Source organism: Strigops habroptila, chromosome 1, assembly GCF_004027225.2.
Source record: "Strigops habroptila isolate Jane chromosome 1, bStrHab1.2.pri, whole genome shotgun sequence".
NCBI lineage: Eukaryota > Metazoa > Chordata > Aves > Psittaciformes > Psittacidae > Strigops > Strigops habroptila.
In genome coordinates, this window is record NC_044277.2 from 98,459,404 (window position 1) to 98,479,627 (window position 20,224).

A 20,224-nucleotide genomic window follows, 5' to 3' on the forward strand; every position below is an offset into this window, starting at 1 on the left:
CACAGGTTGCACAGAAAAGTTGTGGCTGTCCCATCCCTGGCAATATTCAAGGCCAGGTTGAATGGGGCTTGAAGCAAATTGGTGTAGTGGAAGGTGTCCCTGCCCGTGGCATGGGGGTTGAAACAGGATGAGCTTTAAGGTCCCTTCCAACCAAAAGCAGTCTGGGGTTCTATGCAAAGAAATATACATCCTCAAAACACATTCCAGAAATTTCTGCCTCATGGACTTCCTGAACTGGAGTGGGTATCTTTATACAATAAACTTCAGGTATTGACATGGGATTGGGACTGAATGAGCTTTAAGGTCACTTCCAATCCAAAACATTCTGTGGGGAAAAAAAATAACTCTAGGCAATGTGAAAGTATGACCTCCTGATTTAGAAAATGGACATAAGCAAATGCAGATCTGAAAATTGTTAACTCCATTTTGCTTTGAAGGGGGTTATTTAAATCAAAGTAGTGGTGGGATTAGAAAAGCTTCAAAGGGATGCCCTTATCTTAGTTATTTTAATAGGAATTTGGCATTCAAGTCCCTAAAATGGTCTGGAAAATCTCAGCCATGAGGATGTACTTGCAGACACCCAGCACCATCCCAGACCATATGTGCATGTGTGTGTGTGTGTGTATGTTTCCCTGCTTGTTAGATGCATTATGCTATAAACACTACTGATTCTTTGTATCTTTCCAGGAGAAGACCAGTGTGTGATCTGAGGCATGACCTCTCCCCTGCGCTAGCTGACATGTTGATGGTCAACCTCCCACATAGGTCCATCCCTCGTGTCTAAATATAGATCTGTGCTTGTCTTTTAATGAATTGCAACACAACAAAGGCCAGGGGTGCAGTCCTAACTGAAAGAGAGATGCTCTGCAAGTGAGCTAGGAAGGTAATTTTTGGTATAGCCATGGGTAGGACAAAACCTATCAATAGGACCTGAGCCATAACCCAACCCCCCCCTTTTACATGTACATGCATGCACACATAACCAGAAATATTTGACCCAGTGCCAGCCTCAGCCCTAAAACCCCCAAACTCTCTTTCCATTTAAGTGTTAATTTGTAACAATACCATATCCCATGGCTCTAAAATAGCTGTGTAAATGTCTTGTCCTTTTATAGCAGTGGCCCTATTGTAATCTCTGGCATGTGACAGGTCTGAGAGTGACACAATGTGTGACTTCAAGAGACTGGACAGGGATAAAGACCTGTGTGCACTGGTGATTTATCCTGCAGCAGCCACCTCTTTCCTGTCTGTCTGTCTGTCTCCTTCCCTCCTTTTCTAAAGCAGCTCACCAGCAAACCAACATGGCTCCAAAGAAGCCTGAACCTAAGAAGGTAGAACCTAAGAAGGAAGAACCCAAACCGGCACCTAAACCAGCAGAACCAGAACCCCCAAAAGAAGTTGAATTTAACCCTGCTTCTGTCAAAGTATGTATCTTTTAACCTGGCATGGGAGGAAGCAGGCTTGGGTTGTTGGTGGTTTGGCAGTGGTATATTCCATGCTGTGAGATGACATTCTCCAGAAGTAGCTCTTGGTTTTAAGTAAAATGTGAGCAGCAAAGGCAATTGCCACAGGTGAAGTAAGAGTTGGAGCAAAGTAACTGGGGGGTCGGCTAAATAGAGATGCTCAAAGCTGAATCTTAATTTATCTGAGGATGTTCAGACCTATTCATTCCATCTTGTCCCCAAAGTAGCAGATTTTATTGCATGCAAGCTTCACTGACCTCAGTAGGAAGCTTATTGCTCCTCTCCTGGCAACAGTGCAGGCAGATGCCAAGAAGATTTGACTATATTTGGGGCTGACCGCTGACTAACCAATGGCCAAGGCTAGATCGTAGGCTTGGAGTGGGCTTGGAGCACGGGTTGAATTAATTTCTCTCTGCCTAGAATGCATTATTTTGGTAGATATTACCAGCCCAAGACTTCCTTATAGTGAGCCAGTGACACCTCCTGTGGTTTTCCAGAAAAGTCCAACTGAATGGCAAAGGAACTGTGTGCTTATGTGTGTATTTTGGAAGGCAGAGAGAAACTGGCAAAAATCCAGATTTCCTGAATGAACTGCTGCTTTCAGGTTCTGCACCAAAGATTCCTCCAAATGGCATGAGCCTTCTCCTTCTCCTTTAGAGAAGCCTGCTGGAAAGAGTTGTTGCTGATCTCAGCAGGATTTGCTGAAGTCTTCCTCAAATATGTAAGGAAAAGATTGCTTCCAGGGCCATTTCAGAAACAGGTTTTGAGAGAATCTGAGGTCACTACTCTAATCCTGAGCTGCTTAACTGACATCAAATTGCCCTTTCAGTGAACAGCCCCATTGACAGAGAACTACCAATGTCTAGGAAACAGTCAAGGTTTTAAAACTGTGAAGTAAGTGATTCCACTGAAATGATGCTGGAGATCTTTCCCTTTCAAATGCTTTTTTCCATGGAAATTTACTCTTCAGCAGATATCTGAGAGTGACCTTTACTTTGAAAGACATTTGTCTCAGAGAATGATAAGGAGAAAGAAATTTTATAGTCCTGTGAAAATGACCATGAAATGGACTATCCGAGAGTGACTTCTCGACTTACAAAAATGCAATAAGCAAATAAAGATCTGACAATGACTAGTTCCTCTTTGATCCTTCTGCACCACACACACACACAAGCAATGTCAGAGATCCCTGCATGAATCTTTAGGAAGAGCTTTCCCATATTGTTAGCACAGTAAATACCCCATGATGGATAGACACTGCAAGATGTAGCAGGATTTCTTTGCAAGGCACTGTCATTTGGGAATTGTCCTTTAGGAAAAGGCATTGCCCTTGCGTAAAAGAAGGGGAGCTTTGCAGCATCTCCCATGCTTCTTTCTCATGGTGATTTGGAGCAGACAATGGCTGGGTGTAAATCAGCATTATTTTGTTGTTTGAAGCAATCAGATTCTTCAGATTCTTTCCTGTTTCTTACAAGAAATTGAGCAATCACAGGGTAGTCCTGCTGATCACCTGTCTTTATGGTGAGCCATAGGACATGAAACAAGACCAGATAATGCCAAAGAGGAAAATGGACAGAACTCTACTGCCATCCATGGCACCAGCTCCTCAGAGCTGAGGCGAGGGATGAATGTCTCCGGGACCCTCTCCTGTTAGGTCAGAAAGTGATTTCCTCCTCAGGAAAACACAGGAATTATGTGAGAAAGAAAGTTACCCTGTCTCTTCAGTGTGCCTCCAGAGCACACCACAACAAATCTCATGGGTGCTTGTAAATCATGGGCTGCTGAAACCATTTGTTTCTTCCGCGTGGGAGTGACTCCTTCAGCTGGGTGTTTCTAACAAGGGAAGCACTGAAAGTGGGGTTTTTCTGCCTTGAATCATAAAGACCTTGCAAATCTTTCTGTTCATATACTAGTGAAGAAAAGCAATCATTTGTAACTATATCAAGAAGAACTCAAATTACAAGGGATTTGGTTTTGGGCTGATTTTTAAAGTAATGCCAACAGAGTTAGTGTTGTGCTCTGAGAACTTCCACCGTGACCTTGGACAAGTGGTACGTGGTGGGATCCAGCACTCTGTGCTTAACATTCCTGCACTGTAAAAGGAGCAGGGGGAAATTGCAATAACTTCTCTTCCAGGGCGCAGATGGCTTCAGCCAGGATACCGTGACATTGTGGTAATATTCATCTGAGATACTGTGACATTGTGGTATGAAGGGCAGCTAAGTCCAGTAGAGACATGAGTTATAACTAAAAAAAAATAATTTAAAAAATCCCAAACTCGTACTGCTCGAAAAATAGACATGCTTTTTTGTAGTCAACACAGTTTCAAGGTCATCATATACATTTCCACCAAAGTGGGATTTGAAACCAATTAATTTCTGCATTTTTATTTTGAACTTACACTGCACACATATTCATGCAAATTCTTATTTGTCCCTCCAGCACAATTTGCAATTATGACTCTTATCATGTTTTTAAAGTGTTAAAAATTATATTTTGGGTTCCTTAAGAATAAATAAATCAATCCAGTAATCCCGTTGTGACATCTCTTTATCTTTGCAGAGAATGTTCCATTATCTACTATATAAAAATTGGACTAGGGAAAGCATAGGTAGATGCATCCTTTGGGTCCCGTAGCAAGCACAGATGACATTCCGTAGAGAAGTCTGAGAAGTTTTCCTGGGAATTTTTCAATTAAATGTTTTTCATCAAGAATGCTTTTGTCAAAATTGAAGCTATTTGTGCACAGGGCTGGGTCTGGCAATATACTGCTTCCTGCTACATAAACCTAGTTCTGGTGGAGCTCAGGCCATCTGGTGTAGATCAGAATACCTCCCTAGGTCATTCTACAACATTTGAAAAAAAAAGAAAGGCTTTAATGAGTTTTGAAATTCTCCAAACATCCCATTTCTACATTCCAGGATAAAATTGGTTCTTGTTTTCAGGCCAAAGATAATCTGTAGTTAAAAAAAAGTGAGGAAAACAACCTTGTATCCAAACAAAATGTTAAAAACTATCAAAATGCATATTTTGTTGGGAATGTCTCAAATTATCAATATTTATTCTCAGATCTTATTGCACAATTTTGCATTTGGATTTTTTAAATTTTTTATTAGACACTAAAAAGTCTCAAAACTAAAATATTTCTGTGGAAGAGAAAACCACTTCTTGTTTCAATTTTCCTGTAATGTCTGCTGTCATGATACTGGTTTAAGAGCCTTGCTTTACACTCCAGAATCATGTTAGACTTTCCCATTGTCTTTCTCTAGCTGCTTCACGGTCTCAGGGTGTATTTGGCTTCTATTGGGATGCCATTTATAGTGGCTTAAATTTGAGATGCATCCCCTTAACTAAATGCAATTATTCTAAAGTTTTAATGTTACTCACATATACATTCCTGTGGGATTTGATCCAATATTTAAAAATTTTCAAAATAGATGGGGTGTCATTGAGTATTTTTTGCAACTCATAGAATAGAGTTATGGGGCTTTTCTGTTTGGTTCTTTGCTTTTCTGTAAGACACTGTCTGAGTGGATGGGGAAGTCTTTTTTTAAGAAACTGTTTCTCTAGAATGGGCCCTGAACCTCTTTACTTTGGAAAATAGATTGTCCTGAAGAGATTCTGTAGCAAAAAGATTGTCTTTTCCATATATCTAATTCATTGCCATCTGAATGCTGTCTTTTAGCAGGGGGAAACATTTTGCCAGAAATATATTCTGCTCTCCTGAAAACCATTAAGGCTGATGGAAAACAGGATGAATTTTTTATCGTTATGGACACAGAAAGTGTGACTGGGTCATCTAGCTTTAATCACTGGAAAGAATTGACCACTGACCTTTAACAAATCATCTGTAATCAACTCTCTAGAGTTTTATCCCTTGCAGCTGTGCTAAACACCTATATGAGGATGGATTGAATCACTCTTGGGACATCCTGATCTGTTGATAAAGGGAGTTGAGAGAGGTATTTGGGTGCCAATTTCAGCAACTAAAGTTAGCTGAGATGATGTGTGCTCAAAGTCCAGTGAGTACTTGGTACAAAAAAGCCATGCAGAGACAGCTGGCATATGTGAGCACCTATAAAGGACACAGCTTACCATATAGAGTTATCTTTACTAACCACATTTTCCCGTGTCATCACTTGATATGCTTATTGTAGCATCACGCAGTAATACAGGTGCCTGGGGAAAAAACAGTCATCGTTTATTTTTGTGGAGTACTGCGATCTTAAAGCCATGTGAAAACTGTTCTCCCTGAAAAGCCCTGTAGGCTTCTGAGCATCTGCAGGGATAGTAAAAAAATAAAAGCTTCTTCCCTTTTTCTTCAAGAAAAGACGTAAGAACATCTGGGACGGGAGTGGCCACGGGGGAAATGTGCAGGCTTCGTGCAGCACCAGTAAAGATGAGATCCTGCCAATGTGCCTGTTCAGCTCCCAAGCACTGAGCATGCCGCAGTGCGATGGCAGACCTGCAAGGTGCACGTCTGAGCCTCCACTGCAGAGGGAAGCAGGGCTGAGCAATAATTAGGGTGCCTGAAGTCTGGGGGAAGAGAAGCAAACATCTCTCGGGGGAGATGGATTGATTTTCATTGGGAAAAATCCCATTTCAACAACAAATGCCCTGCTCAGTTGTATTGTCAGAGCAGGTTTTGGTGCTTTGCTGAAGAATTTATCCTGGGCTGAAGTGACTAAAATGATTATTTCATGGTGAGCTTGGACATGGGAGAAATGTACATGAGTTAATAGTGAATATACGTGTGAGAAGGCCTTAGGAGAAAGAAAAAGCAGGAGTCACTTTGTGGATAGAAAGGATTTTGTTCATGGGGTAAATGTGTTGAGAGGTTTCAAGTATACCTCTGGAGAATGAAGCATATTTTGCATGTGTCAGAGAGAGGAATTTAGCTAGGTCCCTGACTTCTGTAAGCAGAGATGGGGTGTGTGTAGGGGCGAAGGGTTTTGTCTGCAGAAAGGCTTCTTTGCAAATAAGAAAGCTAAAGTGTTGGCACACTTAAGGGAGATTTTGAGTGTGCAAAAGAAGTATTTTATCTGGATGCGTGAGGGAACCAGAGTATGAGCTCATGGGCAAACATCTCTTCTGGCGTGAGAGGCAGATAATCTCATAGCTGGCTGGTGGTAGGAGTGTGTGGTCCTGTGCAGTGTAGACCTGTGGGAATCATGATACACCAGGGCTTTTTCTTGCTAAGAAAAGCCATTTGCTGGGCCAAGGTTAGGATATCCCAGCATGAGCATGATTTGAATCTCAACACTTTGGAGAACCCCTTACCTCTGGTACAGAGACAACAGAAGCAGGTGTCTTCAAAGCCATTCACCAATCTGTTTCACCTCCTCCTTACACCAGGCAAGCACAGCTATATCAACAGTGCATGAGATAGATGGTGGTACAGACCTGTCCCCAAGCCACCCACACAGGGCAGCACAGTACTCAGCGTGGGGACTATTTCTATGAGTCTTTAAGCAGATGATATCCTGGCACATACTAAAGGCATCCAGCTGCTAAGGGCTTGTCTGATTCCAAGAAAGCCTGTCTGGATATCCCGTGTAGTGTACGCAGGTCATATCCAGCCTACAAGATGTTATCATGTTATATTTTAGTAAGAGGTGGGGGAATGGAGGTCTTTGCCTACTTTGAAACCTGTCAGGGTGTTAGATCTCAGTAAGAATTTAGCCCATGTCATTTCCTTATGAATGACATGGGACGCTTTTGCACATGCATATGCCTAGGCCTCCAAGATCAGGCATGAAGACAACTGAAGGTGGCCACCATATGTGTTCAACCTCCCAACACCCTCTCATCTTTCTCAGTCCAACCTATTTTTTCCCTTGGTTGCATTCCTTCCAGGTGCTACACGTTTCCATTGTCACCACCATTATTATTATTGGCCTACATTGCATCTCAGTAGAAATACTTTTAGAGAGCAATTTCCCTCCTGTGCTCACATATTTGACGGTTTCTGAAGTGGGCAGACACCTGCCAGGCTAAACCAAGCACATGCTGGTCCTCTTTCTCTTTCAGTGGTTTCTTCTTGAGCCTTTCAAGCACAGCGAAATTTGAGTAGTAAGTCTTGAGGAGGCCCCAGGCAAAAATAACTGAAAGTTTAGCAAAGACAAGAGACACTATTGCATGCTTGTGGGAGTATGTAGGAAATTTTTCCTTTTGAGTTTTATGGGATTTGCCTCTGACTCATCATTCTTGTTATGGACCAGTGCTTTGGCAAGGTGTGAGAACTTTTGTAAGCTTATTATGATTTATTTTTAATTTAGTGAGTGGTGAATGCCTCTTAGGTATTTGCTCAAAAACTGCATAGAGCTGGCAAAATATCTTCAGGTGCATAGAGACAACTCCCTTTTCAGCATAATAATGGTACAAGCTCCTGTGTGATTTCAGATGCCACCTATTTCAAATAACAGATATATTTCTTAAGATGGGATTAATAAATTTGAATATGGAAAAAGTCCAGTCTGGCTTCTATGGAGGGAACCTAGATATTTTGCTTAGATGAGATGTCTATCTATCTCAGCTGGTTATAGTGAAGAAAAAGGTGCTCCATCCTGAAACTTTTGGCTTCACAAGTTCAAGTTGCTATCTCAAGCTCAAAGTCTTAGTAAACAATCCAGATAAGTGCAGAGAGTCACTGGAGGTTTGGATTGAATTATTCCAAAGTTTCCACAACTAATTAACATGTCACCCACTTCCCTCTTGCACTGGAAAGATAGTCAACTAAAGTGCCCTGATACCCTTGTGATGGGCACAGAAGAACCAGAAAAAAATAAAAGAGGAGAAATTCCACTCAAACCCCAGATAACCATAACCCTCTGCCTTGCTCAGCCTACACTATATTGAGGATAAGTGAAGAAGGCCATAGGTTCCTGGATGATCTATTATTGTTTCACATCAGTGAGTGTGGCAAGTACTTGTTTTACAGACCTTACGTCTGTTTAATCATCTAATCTGACATCCTATATGCAGACTTTGACTCAGATGAGCTCTACTTGAGCCCAAAGATTTTGGCTAGGGAAAGCATTTTGGGCCTAATAACAAAGAAAGAAAGGAAGAACATAAGTGGGATTCGCCTGATGTATTTCAGGCATCTACAAGTCAGATATTCAAGGTTGAGCTAGTCTCTTCAGGCTCTTATCACAGCTGCTAACAGGCGCTGTCAGAAGTTTATTCATTTCACCAGAAGAAGATGAGCATCTAAGGTAGATAAAATAAAGCAGTGGTAGAGAAGAGGGCCCATTGAAGTATAAGCACATGCAAGCCACAATCCGGATGCAGTGAAGAGCCCTGGCAGCTCATTTTTGTGCCCCAGCTGATGCAAATTGTAAACACCTGGTGCTCACCAGTAGAGTACTGCCAGAGCTGGACCGTGCCTGGATGCAAGCCATTAAAACTACCTGGTTTGTACGGTGCTGTATAACTCCACTGCTTTGGATTTCTACCAGTCTGTGACTTTTCTACAGTATAGACATCAGCTGCTGAATGTTAGCAGTTCTGCCTAAGACCCTATTGTAAAAGAAATTATGGACCTACTCCAAAACTCTGGCTCTGGGCTGACCATGGAGGAGAACAGATTGGCAGGACCCTGAACCTGAGCAATCTCTGTCACGTCTGAAAGAAAGTCCTGCATCCCCCCATCTGTCATGCCCACAAAGCTGAAGAGAATCCAAACTCTGTAGCCTGTGGTCCTTCCTAGGAAAAACATGACCTGAGGATTTAAGGTCATGCTAGTCAGCAATTGCTTTGCATGCGACCTGGGGAAGCATTATCCTCCTTGAGGTATTCCACTCCAAATTCACAATAGCTAAAGTCCATGGCACAGCACTTTCCATTTATAAATGGTGCTTTCAAACACTCTCTCTTGCCCCCTTTGCGTAGCAGGGAGTGCAAAGTTCTGATGTTACACACATTGCACACACACAAGTGTGCACCGGGAGGAAAAGCTCATCTAGAGGATGCTGTCAGTGCTGTCAGCACAGTCTGTCTTCCCTCTCCAAAGCCTCCCTGCCTAGGAGAGGCTGCTATATGCAGCTACCACAGGTATTTTCTCAGCAGCTGGTTGCTGAGACATGCTGCCTTGCACATAAAAATCATGGTCAAGCTTATAATGATGTCAATGCCCCATTAACAATTTGCTTCAGTGCTTCTGAGTGGACCCCAGAGATAAGCATAATTAAAATGCCATGTGGCCATAGCTTGTTTCTAAAGGCAGCTCTGTTCGTCTATTCTCTGCTTTATTTATCATGCTTCATGTCAGTCTGGAAGCACAGGATATTCACAGGCATGCTGGGGCTGCTGTCAAGAGTGGAGAGAGCACCTTTCTGCCTCCGGTCTGTCCCTCCAGAGACGCTGGCCTGAGGTTGTCATGAACTTGATTAACAGAAATGAATCAGTGCCTGAGAGTGCAAGGGGTATTTCAGCATTAGGAAAAAACCTATAGCCTTGACCCAGGGAAATGTTTCATCAGAAGAAGGGATGTGAAATGTCTCAAGTCGCTGGGGCTGTAGCATCCCCAGAAGAGATGATCCCCAAGGGAGATGCGGGCCAGGATGCAGAGCAGTGAAGAAATAGTAAGATGTTGAGAAAGCATGCATTAAAACACAGCAAAAGGTTTTCTTTTTGGTATATTCCACTCATTCTTAGGGCCAAACCTGAGTAACGCTGGAAAGCGAAGGAGCTTTCTAGATGAATTTTCTGGGCCAACGAAAGTCTGGCTATCTTTGTATATCTCTCTTGTTCACAGTGCTGGGTGACATTTCTCGTAAAAATACTTTTCAGGGAGACTTGAAAACTTCAAGATGGTGGTACCAGAATGTTTTGTAAATACACACAGATTTTGCAAGGACTTTAAAAATAATAAATCTAAAAGGATCAAGAAAATCACCAGTTTCAGCTTTTTTTAGCCAATTCCTTGTTTAGATTTTTTTTTCTTTTGATCTGAAGCAGCTATTAATTTCAGAGGGTTCTTTCCTTCTTATGTAAAAAAAAACCCAGAATTTTTTAATGGTTGAAATTACTTCATTTTGGGCAAAAGAGAATATTTTGACCAATTTGGAACAATTTTTCTCTCTCATTTCCAACTAAAACCATCATCAAGTAAAACATAAAACCCAAACCCGTTTTCTTTCTTAATCAAAATTACTATTTCCCTTAAAATTTGGAAATTGCTCAGTGGCACCTTAAAAGATGTAGTAGTATGATTTAAAAAAAAATTTTTTTCTAGGCTCTTCCATGTCTTTGTTAAGCAGCTGCCAAAAAACCCACTTTTCTGCAATATCTGATGTCTGTGGCACAGAGATGTAGAGATGTACAAAATCAAACTGGTAAACAGCTCAGCTTGGTCTGAGGGATGTAGAGATGAAAACCTGTAAAGTTTCATAAATTCTTTTTTATTTGAAATATCTCAGAGTTGCAGCATTACTGAATCCTCAGGCCTTGGAGCATTTAGAGCAAAATGCGTAGCTTTCTGAGTCTGTATCTGGGTTGCTGAGAGGCAGGAGCGCAGCGTGATGTTCTGAACATGGCTTTTCTTAGCCTTTCGTGTAAAGGAGATGATTTCTATAGCCAGTCTTAAACATCATTAACTTTATTTTCTTAACACAGAAGAAAAGGCTGTGGCACTGGGTAAACCCTGCCCAAGGGTAGCCCACATTTACTGAGTCATTTGAAATCATCAAAGTAAGATTAAGATTTTCTGCAAGTGTGTCTAGGGTTGGGTTTGGTTTTTTTGGGGGGTGGGTTTTTATTTGTTTGCTTGTTTGGGTTTTTTTGTTTTTGTTTTTTGCTTTTTGCTTGTCTGTTTTTTTGTTTGGGCAGGGTTTTTTGTTCGTTTGTTGTTTTTGGTTTTTCCCCTTACATTTCCCCTTGTACTCCTGCATGTTTCACATCTTTATCTATCTCACCTTAAAAATTATACATTCCTTGTCTCTATAGTATTTACTAGGACTGCTTTCCACTTCTGTGTGAAGCATGCAAATTGTGCAAATTGTGCAAAGCAAAGAGTTGTGCAAAAGCAAATAGTTGGTTTGAAAAGGTTTGCACTTCTCTCAGCAGGGTGATTTCATTGCAGTTATTATTTTCCTGGTTCATTTCCTCTTTTCAGTCACTATCATCTCAGACAAACTAGGACACAAGAGTTTGTTTATTTCTGCTGTTCCACCAAATTAACTTTGCAGCTTTTTGAAAAAGGGGTGGTGGAATATATGAGAGAATAACAAATAACCCCTTTTTTGACAGTTTCTGGAGTTTTCAACTGGTTCCGCAGCAGGTCCTGACCCAGAAAGCCCTTCCAGCAATACATCCTGCCACAGAAATTTATCTTCTGAGATCTCAGCCAACATGTTTTTCTGCTTCCCCAGCACATGGTATGGATGTGGCCTCTGTAGATTTGTTTGCATGTCTATAGATGCAAACAAAGGTACATAAAGTAGGTTTTCTTTGATTTCTAGATGGGTAGGTCAGCAGGACATCAGTGCGGAGATCTCATACTATGGATGTGTGTACCAGAGATGGGAAGCAAATGAGAGCTGCCTGATTCACAACCTTACTATTGTCCTTCCAGCTGGTGCCTCCCAACCTTGCATTTTCCTTTTCATCTCTCTCCAGCTGCCCCTTGATGAGCAGGGAGTTATTAAAAGCACACTCTGGATATGGAGCAACTCTGTAATAAGATCTGCATTTCTCACATAGCTGCTAAACCTCAATCAATATGGTTTTAATCACCATTTGTGTAACGTGCAATAACTATTAAATTTAAATTAAATGCACAGCTCAGAGCATTCAGAAGGCTCTGGCCAAAGTGCTAACTTTTCCCAAGTTGCTGGAAGGCTGGACTGTAGAGACAGAGTATTTATTCCTCTTGTAAACCAGTTAAATCTTAACTTGGAGAAGGGGAAAAAATGTTGAGAGTAACTATAGGATTGATGGCAGTGGAGAGGAACAGTGACTTTTAATAGAAATAGAAACATTGAGTTTCCCCTAACCTTTGCAAAGACATTAGTGTTCGGACAGATGTGCCCATGTTCAGTTTTCCTCAGTGTCTGTGCTGACAGGTCAGAAAAAGTTGTTAGCAGGTGTTCCTCATGGAAAGTGGAGCCACACAGGCTGTGAGTTGGATGGGGACATAACTCAGAGCCAGCTGATGATGTGCTGCTTTCCCTCATGGTCCTGCACCCCATCTTTTTACAGGGGCAGGTTGCTTACCAAATTGTCACCAAGTCTTTGTTGTGCTGGCCAAGGGCAATGCATCACCATATGAAGTGGACTCCCAGGTGAGAGTCCTTCAGCTTTGCTGTGCAAGCCCTGACTGTGACCTTGGGAGAAGTCATCTTGGGTAAAGACCTATCTCTGCACTTATATGTTCCAGAAGCAAAGTGGGGACAGTGATAATTATAGCTCTGGATGGGCTTTCATGAAGGATTTTGATGTGTTAGAAGAGTAGGGCTGTTATAAATACCTAGAAACTGCTATGGAGCAGTTCCCCTTGGCAGCAGGAAAAGGCAGAGTGTATATACAGTGATTTTCAGGCAGAGGTGTGTGGTGGGTACCTGCTCTGGACTGCCTAAAAGTGGGGTAACCGGTTAGCTCTGTACCAAGACCAGGAGCACGGGAAGAGCTCCTGCTGCTTCTCTATGCACAAGACTCCAGCTGATGAGACCTGCCCACCTAGCTGCATAGGCTCTGTGGCTTCAGGTCTGAATCATCCCAGTCTCTCCTAAAGCTACAGTAGCTCTGAGTGATCTCAAAGTATAGAGCTTTCTGATGTTAGACTAGTAGTGAGCTCCTCTCCCTCCATCTTCCTTCCTCCCCCAGCCCAGGGACTGATCTGTTTGCTCAGACTTAGTTGTAAGGTTTCCAAGTGGCAAAAGGATTGGTTAAAGCCCAGGTATTATTAAAACCAGCAACAACAAAGCAATGTCAAAACATATTGCCCAACAATATTGTGTATGTATATGTATAAAATTATCATCTGTTATGCAGTGTAAAGAAGTGGAAAGAAATATGGGAAAGGAAATTAATGTAGTATTAGTAGAGGGGCAATGTCAATACAATCTCCAGAATGTTGGGGTTTTTTTTCCCTCCTAAGCAAATTTCCTTCTTGAGTTTAGTTTCATGTCTCATTGTCTCATTGCATGCATCTTAGATGTCATTGTTCCCTCCCCTGTCCTATCTGCAATCTGAATTCTAAAAAAGCAGACAGGCAGAGAGGGACTCACCTAAATAAAAAATGAAATCATCCTGCTATGCTCAGGGTATACAGTCAGCTTGCAGCCCAGCTCTCTTTGATGACATAGCTGCTTCCCAGAATCCTGGCCATAGCCAGGGAACTGTGTGTTACTGCCATTAATAACAGGGATCACGAAAGCTTTAGGAGCTTTTACTCATGAATGCTGCCCACATCACAGACTGACTCCCACCAAGGGGTCAGTCAGCACAGCCCTCTCCAGTCATGCATACACCCATGCTGATTTATCCCAATACTTGCATCCTACATTTCCACAGATCTGTGCCCTAGGTCCAAAAGATCCTAGACTCTAAATTTAAAAGGATAAGTGGAGATTTATACTAGTCCTTTGTGAACCATCATCTCTCACTTCCAGTTTCTCTAGCTGCCTTGGGGGTTAGTATGTGTATATGGTAGTCAGTGTGAGCTGTGCATACAATATATATCAAGAAGAAGTTCTTCCCTGTGAAGTGAGGTGGTGAGACACTGGTACAGGTTGCCCAAAGAAGCTGTGGCTGCCCCTTCCCTGGCACTGTTCAAGGCCGGGTTGGATGGGGCTTGGAGCAACCCGGTCTAGTGGAAGGTGTTTGAACTAGATGATCTTCAATGTCACTTTCAATCCAAACCATTCTATGATATATATGTATATATATAAATGTAGTAAATATATACATATATACGTATAGAAATATATACTATGTGCATGTGTGCGCAGATATGTATGTAGGAAAGAAATGTGAGTGTGAACTTATGTATATTCATATGTACCTATGAATCAGTACACATGTATATATACATATATATAGATGAGCAAACACTGACCCCCATGCATACCCCTATGAGGTTTTTCTTTATCCAAATGCCTGGTGCATGTGTAACCACACACGATACCCATGCAAGGTGCCTGGATGGCCAACCTAGGGCCCAGTGCCCCCTTTTCAGCCCTCTAATAGGTGGGAGAGCCAAACCTGTAGCCCACCCCACTGGGATCGTGCCAGGAAGGAAGGTGGCACTCAGCCTGCAACCTAAATGGAGTCTACACAACCTTCAGCGTGCAAAAGCCTCTCTGCTCCAGCAAACCTAGGCATCCAAAGCCCAGAATAGAAACAGTGACAATCCATTGATTGTATTTTCTGGAAAGCAGCAGAACATTGCAGCCACTGGGCAGACATGACAGAACAATCTACTGCAAGAAATCTGCTCCTGTGAATGATCTTAGGAAAACAAACCAGATTGTAAGCCACTCAAACTTAAAAAACCAGCAATAGGGAGCAGGGAAATAAAAAAAAGCATCATGGAAAACCCCGCTATGGTTAAGAGCAGCCTGGCAATAACTGCTGAGTGCTGGGGGGAGGAGGGAAGAGAGAAGGAAGAAAAAAAAAGAAGAAAAAAAAAAAAAGAAAAAAAAGAAGAAGAAAAAATAAAATGTTCCTAAGGAAAATTGCTCAAACTTTTCACTGTTTGTGGTTAGTACCGACTACTAGGTAACAGTCACTTCCTGGCAGTGGTAGAAATGTTCTCTCCCTTTCATTTAATGGTTGCAAAAGAACAACCCCCCCAAATGCACCCCCCTCTGCCCAGAAATTAAATGTCATCAAATACCATGCTGCCTGGTGACAGCTCTTTATAAACACAGAGACTGAATCTGCCTACAACATCCTTGCGCACTATGGCAGGAGCTGGCTGTACTGAACGCAAAAGGGCCTTGGGGACCGAGGCTGCAGGACATGCACAGTGCTTGTGGGTCTCAGAAGAAACTTGTTTTTCAGTGTCACCTTGCAGGCTCTGCTGCAAAGCCTGGAGAAAACCGTCACAGGTCAGAGCACTTGTTAATATGATCAGGGTTTGGACATTGACACCATTGTAAGAGGACTGAAAAAAGCACCAAACCAAAACTCTGAAATGTCAGCTCCAACTGTGGTTGTAGGAAACTTCGGATTTGGCTTCTTCTACATAAATAAACGTCTAAATCAAACAAAGGACCCCAGCAGGCTGAACTGAAATGAAAAACTCATGGTGGTGGCAGGGAGAGGGAAAGGATTTCTCCTTTCTTTTTTCCAGCAGAATTTCAAATATCAATAAAAGGGCAAGATTTAAAATTTCTGTCCTCTTGACCAACCCCCCAGCTGGGGCTCAGCTTTTCGGGCTCGAGCTCCCTGGTGATGCTGGAGACTGGCAGGAACAGCCAGTATGACTGCAGTTACACAGTGAGATCAGAGCATGCTGGTTTTCAGCTCACAATGAATAATATCCTGCTTTGGAAAATAATAAAAAAAAAAACCCCAAACAAACCAAACAACCAAATAGAACCCCAGAGTATGAAGCATGGCAGATACGAGTTTGTGCACGTAGATTTTCTATGGGGAAGTTTTGGCCCTTTGGAAACCTGGGCTGGGTTACAGTGTGATTTTTTTGGGAGCAGCATGTGTGCTGCACATGCAAGCTTTGTGAAACAAAAGCAGAGCTCTCCCCCCTTGCCAGCATGTTATCATGGTGATTCTTTGGCAGCTTAATCCTGTTGATTGGTTGAGGTTTTTTTTAAGACAGTTGCAGGGCAAGGGGTGTGAACATTTTAAAGGGGTCCAGCTACTGTTTGATTTTGCAGGAGCTGCAAGTGCATAAGGATGGACTGGATTTGCTGGGGGTTGGCAGCTGGCATCATTCCATCCCTGGGAGGGCTTGGGGTGGTGGTGGCTGCAATGCTGATGATGTAGATAACACCTCTGAGACAAAACTGGGGGAACGTGATGTTTGCATCATGTTGCTGTGTGAACCCCACAGTTTGGGGTTGTGTCAGGTATGTCTGGGAAAAACTTAATATTTTTTACCCAGGACAGTGAAGATCTTTTGCATGTGCTCCTGGGCTGCAAAGCACTGTCAGACTAGACCTTGGAAGGAGAAAAGCATGGTGGATGGTTTGGTGTCTGGTCCTGATGGTGGAGGTACTTTGCTAAAGTATTTTGTTTCCTGGGAGACCTTGCTGTGTATGAGCAACAGCTCCAGCTTCCATGTAGGTGGTGGTGAGACATATGAGGCTGGTGAAGCACCAGCAGAGGTTGCGCAGAGAAGCTGTGGCTGCCCCATCTCTGGCAGTGTTCAAGACCAGGTTGGATGGGGCTTGGAGCAACCTGGTCTAGTGGAAGGTGTCCCTGCCCATGGCAGGGGGTTGGAACTGGATGAGCTTTAGGGTCCCTTCTAACCCAAACCATTCTATGATTCTATGATTCTATGATATCCAAAACAGACTCCTTATCTTCGAGTAGATTTTTTGCTTTACAGATGCCTTTCTGCTATTTCTTGCCTGAGACCCATCAAGCTTATTTTACCAAGGTCAACTTAATGCCTCACATGTTCTCATTTACTGCTAGAGTGACTGACATGTCAGTCAGAAACCTGGAAGAGTTACACAACTGTGCAATCTGAGAGCAAAATTAGTTCAGCAAAGGGTGGTTTTTTTAGGCTTCGTGGGGAAATTAGAAGTAACTAGCTTGAATTTTCAGGAGGAGTTTTCAAAAACCCACAAAAATCCTTTTTTGGCCACTTGAAATGGATTTGTTCAGCCCCAAAAGAATTGTTTTGGTATGGTTTGGAGTGATATAATATCGGGGAGTGAGGATGTTTAAGTCAATTTTACACAAAATATGCCACTTCAACATAAAAATATTTGAATTTAAAATAAAAATAATAATTAAAAAAAGCTGCCAGTATTTACAAGGCAAAACATTTGATTTTGGAAATGAAAGAGAAAGGGCTTTATATGTCAAAATAATAAGTGTAATAATAATAATAGTAATGCCTCATTTTTATTTTTTTTTACTTAAGCTGTTTATCAAACGAAATACAGAACTGTTTCTCTTTTCCTGGGCACTTCTCAACATATCATGTCCACCAAATGTATTATCTGGTGATTAATTTCCTTGTCCTGTTGTAGACCTTCCATTTTAAGATGGTCATTTTGCAAGGGGCACAAGTGCAATGCTGTTCCATAATTATGTGTGAAATTGTGGAGTACACTTGTGCCCTTGTATGAGGATTGAGAGATGGGCCTTTTTCCTTCTTAGCATGCACTCACCAGGATGTTTGAGAGTCTGAATCCTCTAGGAAGTGTTGCAATGTGGTTCACAAACTCTACCTTTGGGGCTTTTCTCATTAAAGAACCAACCCATGAACTATTGTCTACTTCAAGCAGAAAGCACAGGCAATGTCTGACCTCTCCTACATCCCAGGCTCCTCTCTAGGATTTAACAGAGGGCATTTTTTTAGGTTTCATAATTTATTCCATGGTTGCGAACATCTGAACAAACATCAGTTGGTGAGGGTGGTGAAGGGGGGAAGTTGCAAGGAAGGCGGGAAGCCAGCTGTCAATTAATGGTTGGAGACTCCGAAACCATGTTGCTACAGGGAGAACAGTCAGTCTTAAAGTGTTGTATGTTTCTTGTGCTGGCCATTGCCAGAAGCTGTCTCAGTTTGCCAAAGTGGCTGTGTCATTCTTCTGTTGAGGCTCTGGAATTTCCCTTTACACTCCAGAAAGTTGTGGCAGCACATTCCCTATCCAATAAAGGGTGCTATCAATTTATAGACTACTACTAGAGCTGGAAGAGCACAGTGATTGAAAAGTGCACTGCTCCTTCAACCCCAGAAGGTATTTACAAGAAAGCAAGAAGCAATGCCACCCCGTGCTTTAGCTCAGGCTGAGGACACAGAGCATCACTGCTGAAGGTGAGGCTGTTCCTTCTTCACACAAGACTTTTTCATCTACTTCTTGAGCAACCAGGTGAATCAAAGCCACATCATGGCAGACCTCATCGACACCTATACCAAAAATAGTAGGGACCTGCGAGCCATAAAGTCTGCTGAAGTTGTAGTAGGAGCAATAATGATATACTGGTGTGATTTTTCAGCTCTCAGGAAACCCAGATAAAAGGAAGATTCAAGGTAGCCATCTTCTAGTGAAAAAGAGTGCAGGCTGGGGCAAAAAATGCTTGTGTATTTCCTTATGTAGCAGCACTCTCTGCATGACCTTGATGAAGACTTTGTGTCATTTTCTGGATCTTGAAATACATATCATTTAATGAAAGTCACTTGGAAAGATAAAGGGTAATGGGCACAAGTTACTCCTGGGGAGATTCCACTAGACGTAGGAGGAATTTTTCACCATGAGAACAATCAGTCACTGGAACAATTTCCCCAGGGAAGTCATGACTTCCCAATGTTGGATACTTTTAAGATTCAACTGGACAAGATGCTGTGCCATGTAGTCTAGGTCATACTTTGTCTAGAAAGGTTGGAGCAGATGATCCCTGATGTCCCTTCCAACCTGGGATTTTAGATTATATGAAAAGCTTCACCAATTCAGCTGAAAATAATGGTTGAATTCTATTTTCACTTCACTTTCATTATCAGTATAGTTACGTGTTGTAAAAGGTCAAAGATTCAGTTCTTTATTCAACTCCCAAATTATGTATTTTCTGCTACTCCAAAATGACCTGTCATTTCAATCCAACTTGAAATAATTTTTCTTCTGAAAACACTGGGGACCAAATGAAAACCTGAAAATATAGAGTATCAGTAGAGTTTTATGGTTGGGTTTCCATTCTTCAAAACATTTATTATATTTTAGCTATTGCCTATGAAGACCAGGTGAAGGATCTTGTACTGTCATGTGTCACAGTTTTTATGCTGGTCAATGTCTGTATGTTGTATCATACCTTCCCTCCTGTCGGACCATGACCTGAGTAGAAACAATGAGGAAAGTCCTCAGGGCAACCTTGGGAGCTAAATGTAGATGTACCAAAAGAGTTTCAGAAGGCAGAGAAGATGATAGATCAGGAGTGACTATCAAACAACAGGAAACAATGGAGCTGTATGAGATTTGACCATATGTCAAAGTTTCCCCACGGGTAGTGGAGGAGTTTACGTACATCGTAACTTCTCTGCGCAGAAAGTGATGGGCATCATGTGTATTAATAGGTTTAAAAAGGTCTTAGTGGAAAAAAACACATACTTGTGAAATACAAATGTAACCTCAATACAATGATACTGATCTTGATGGCCTCCTGGGCCTCTTTCCATCTGCTGCATTTCTGCCTCCTAAATCAGGTTCTCAAGAGCACAGTAAAAAAACCCCTTCCCTTTCTCCAAAACTAGCCCTGCCATGGCTAAGTGAAAACTTTGCTGTTTATATTAAGGTTCCTCAGTGTATTGTGAAACAAGAGGTATATTGTTTCTTTTCTGGAGGGGCTCCTTGCTTGCATTGTCTAAATGCTTGCCCCCAGATAACCTCTTGACTGCTGGTTAGCAACAATTTTATTAATAGGACTTATTTCAGGCTTAGTTATGTCTGATTTATCATGCATAGGGTTATGTCCTTGATAGAGATACTATGGCTTTATAAAAAATTCACTGATATAAAGCTGTGAATGACCTTAAAAACACCAATGGGTGCATGCATCCCTCCTGGTGTCTCTGGAACAAAACCAGCTTAATGTCATGGTTCAGGCAAAGAGGACAGTAGCATTAGGGC

At 42.0% G+C, this 20,224-nt stretch overlaps 1 protein-coding gene across 1 annotated transcript in view; it reads left to right on the top strand.

Moving 5' to 3' along the window:
- The first annotated feature begins 1,231 nt into the window (after window positions 1-1,231).
- The window catches only part of MYL3 (myosin light chain 3), a 36,743-nt gene continuing 17,750 nt past the window's right edge, over window positions 1,232-20,224 (top strand). The window contains exon 1 of the mRNA XM_030487440.1: window positions 1,232-1,424. Within this exon, the coding sequence (XP_030343300.1) occupies window positions 1,302-1,424 (123 nt within the window). The 5' untranslated portion in view covers window positions 1,232-1,301. The remainder of the gene's footprint in view (window positions 1,425-20,224) is intronic.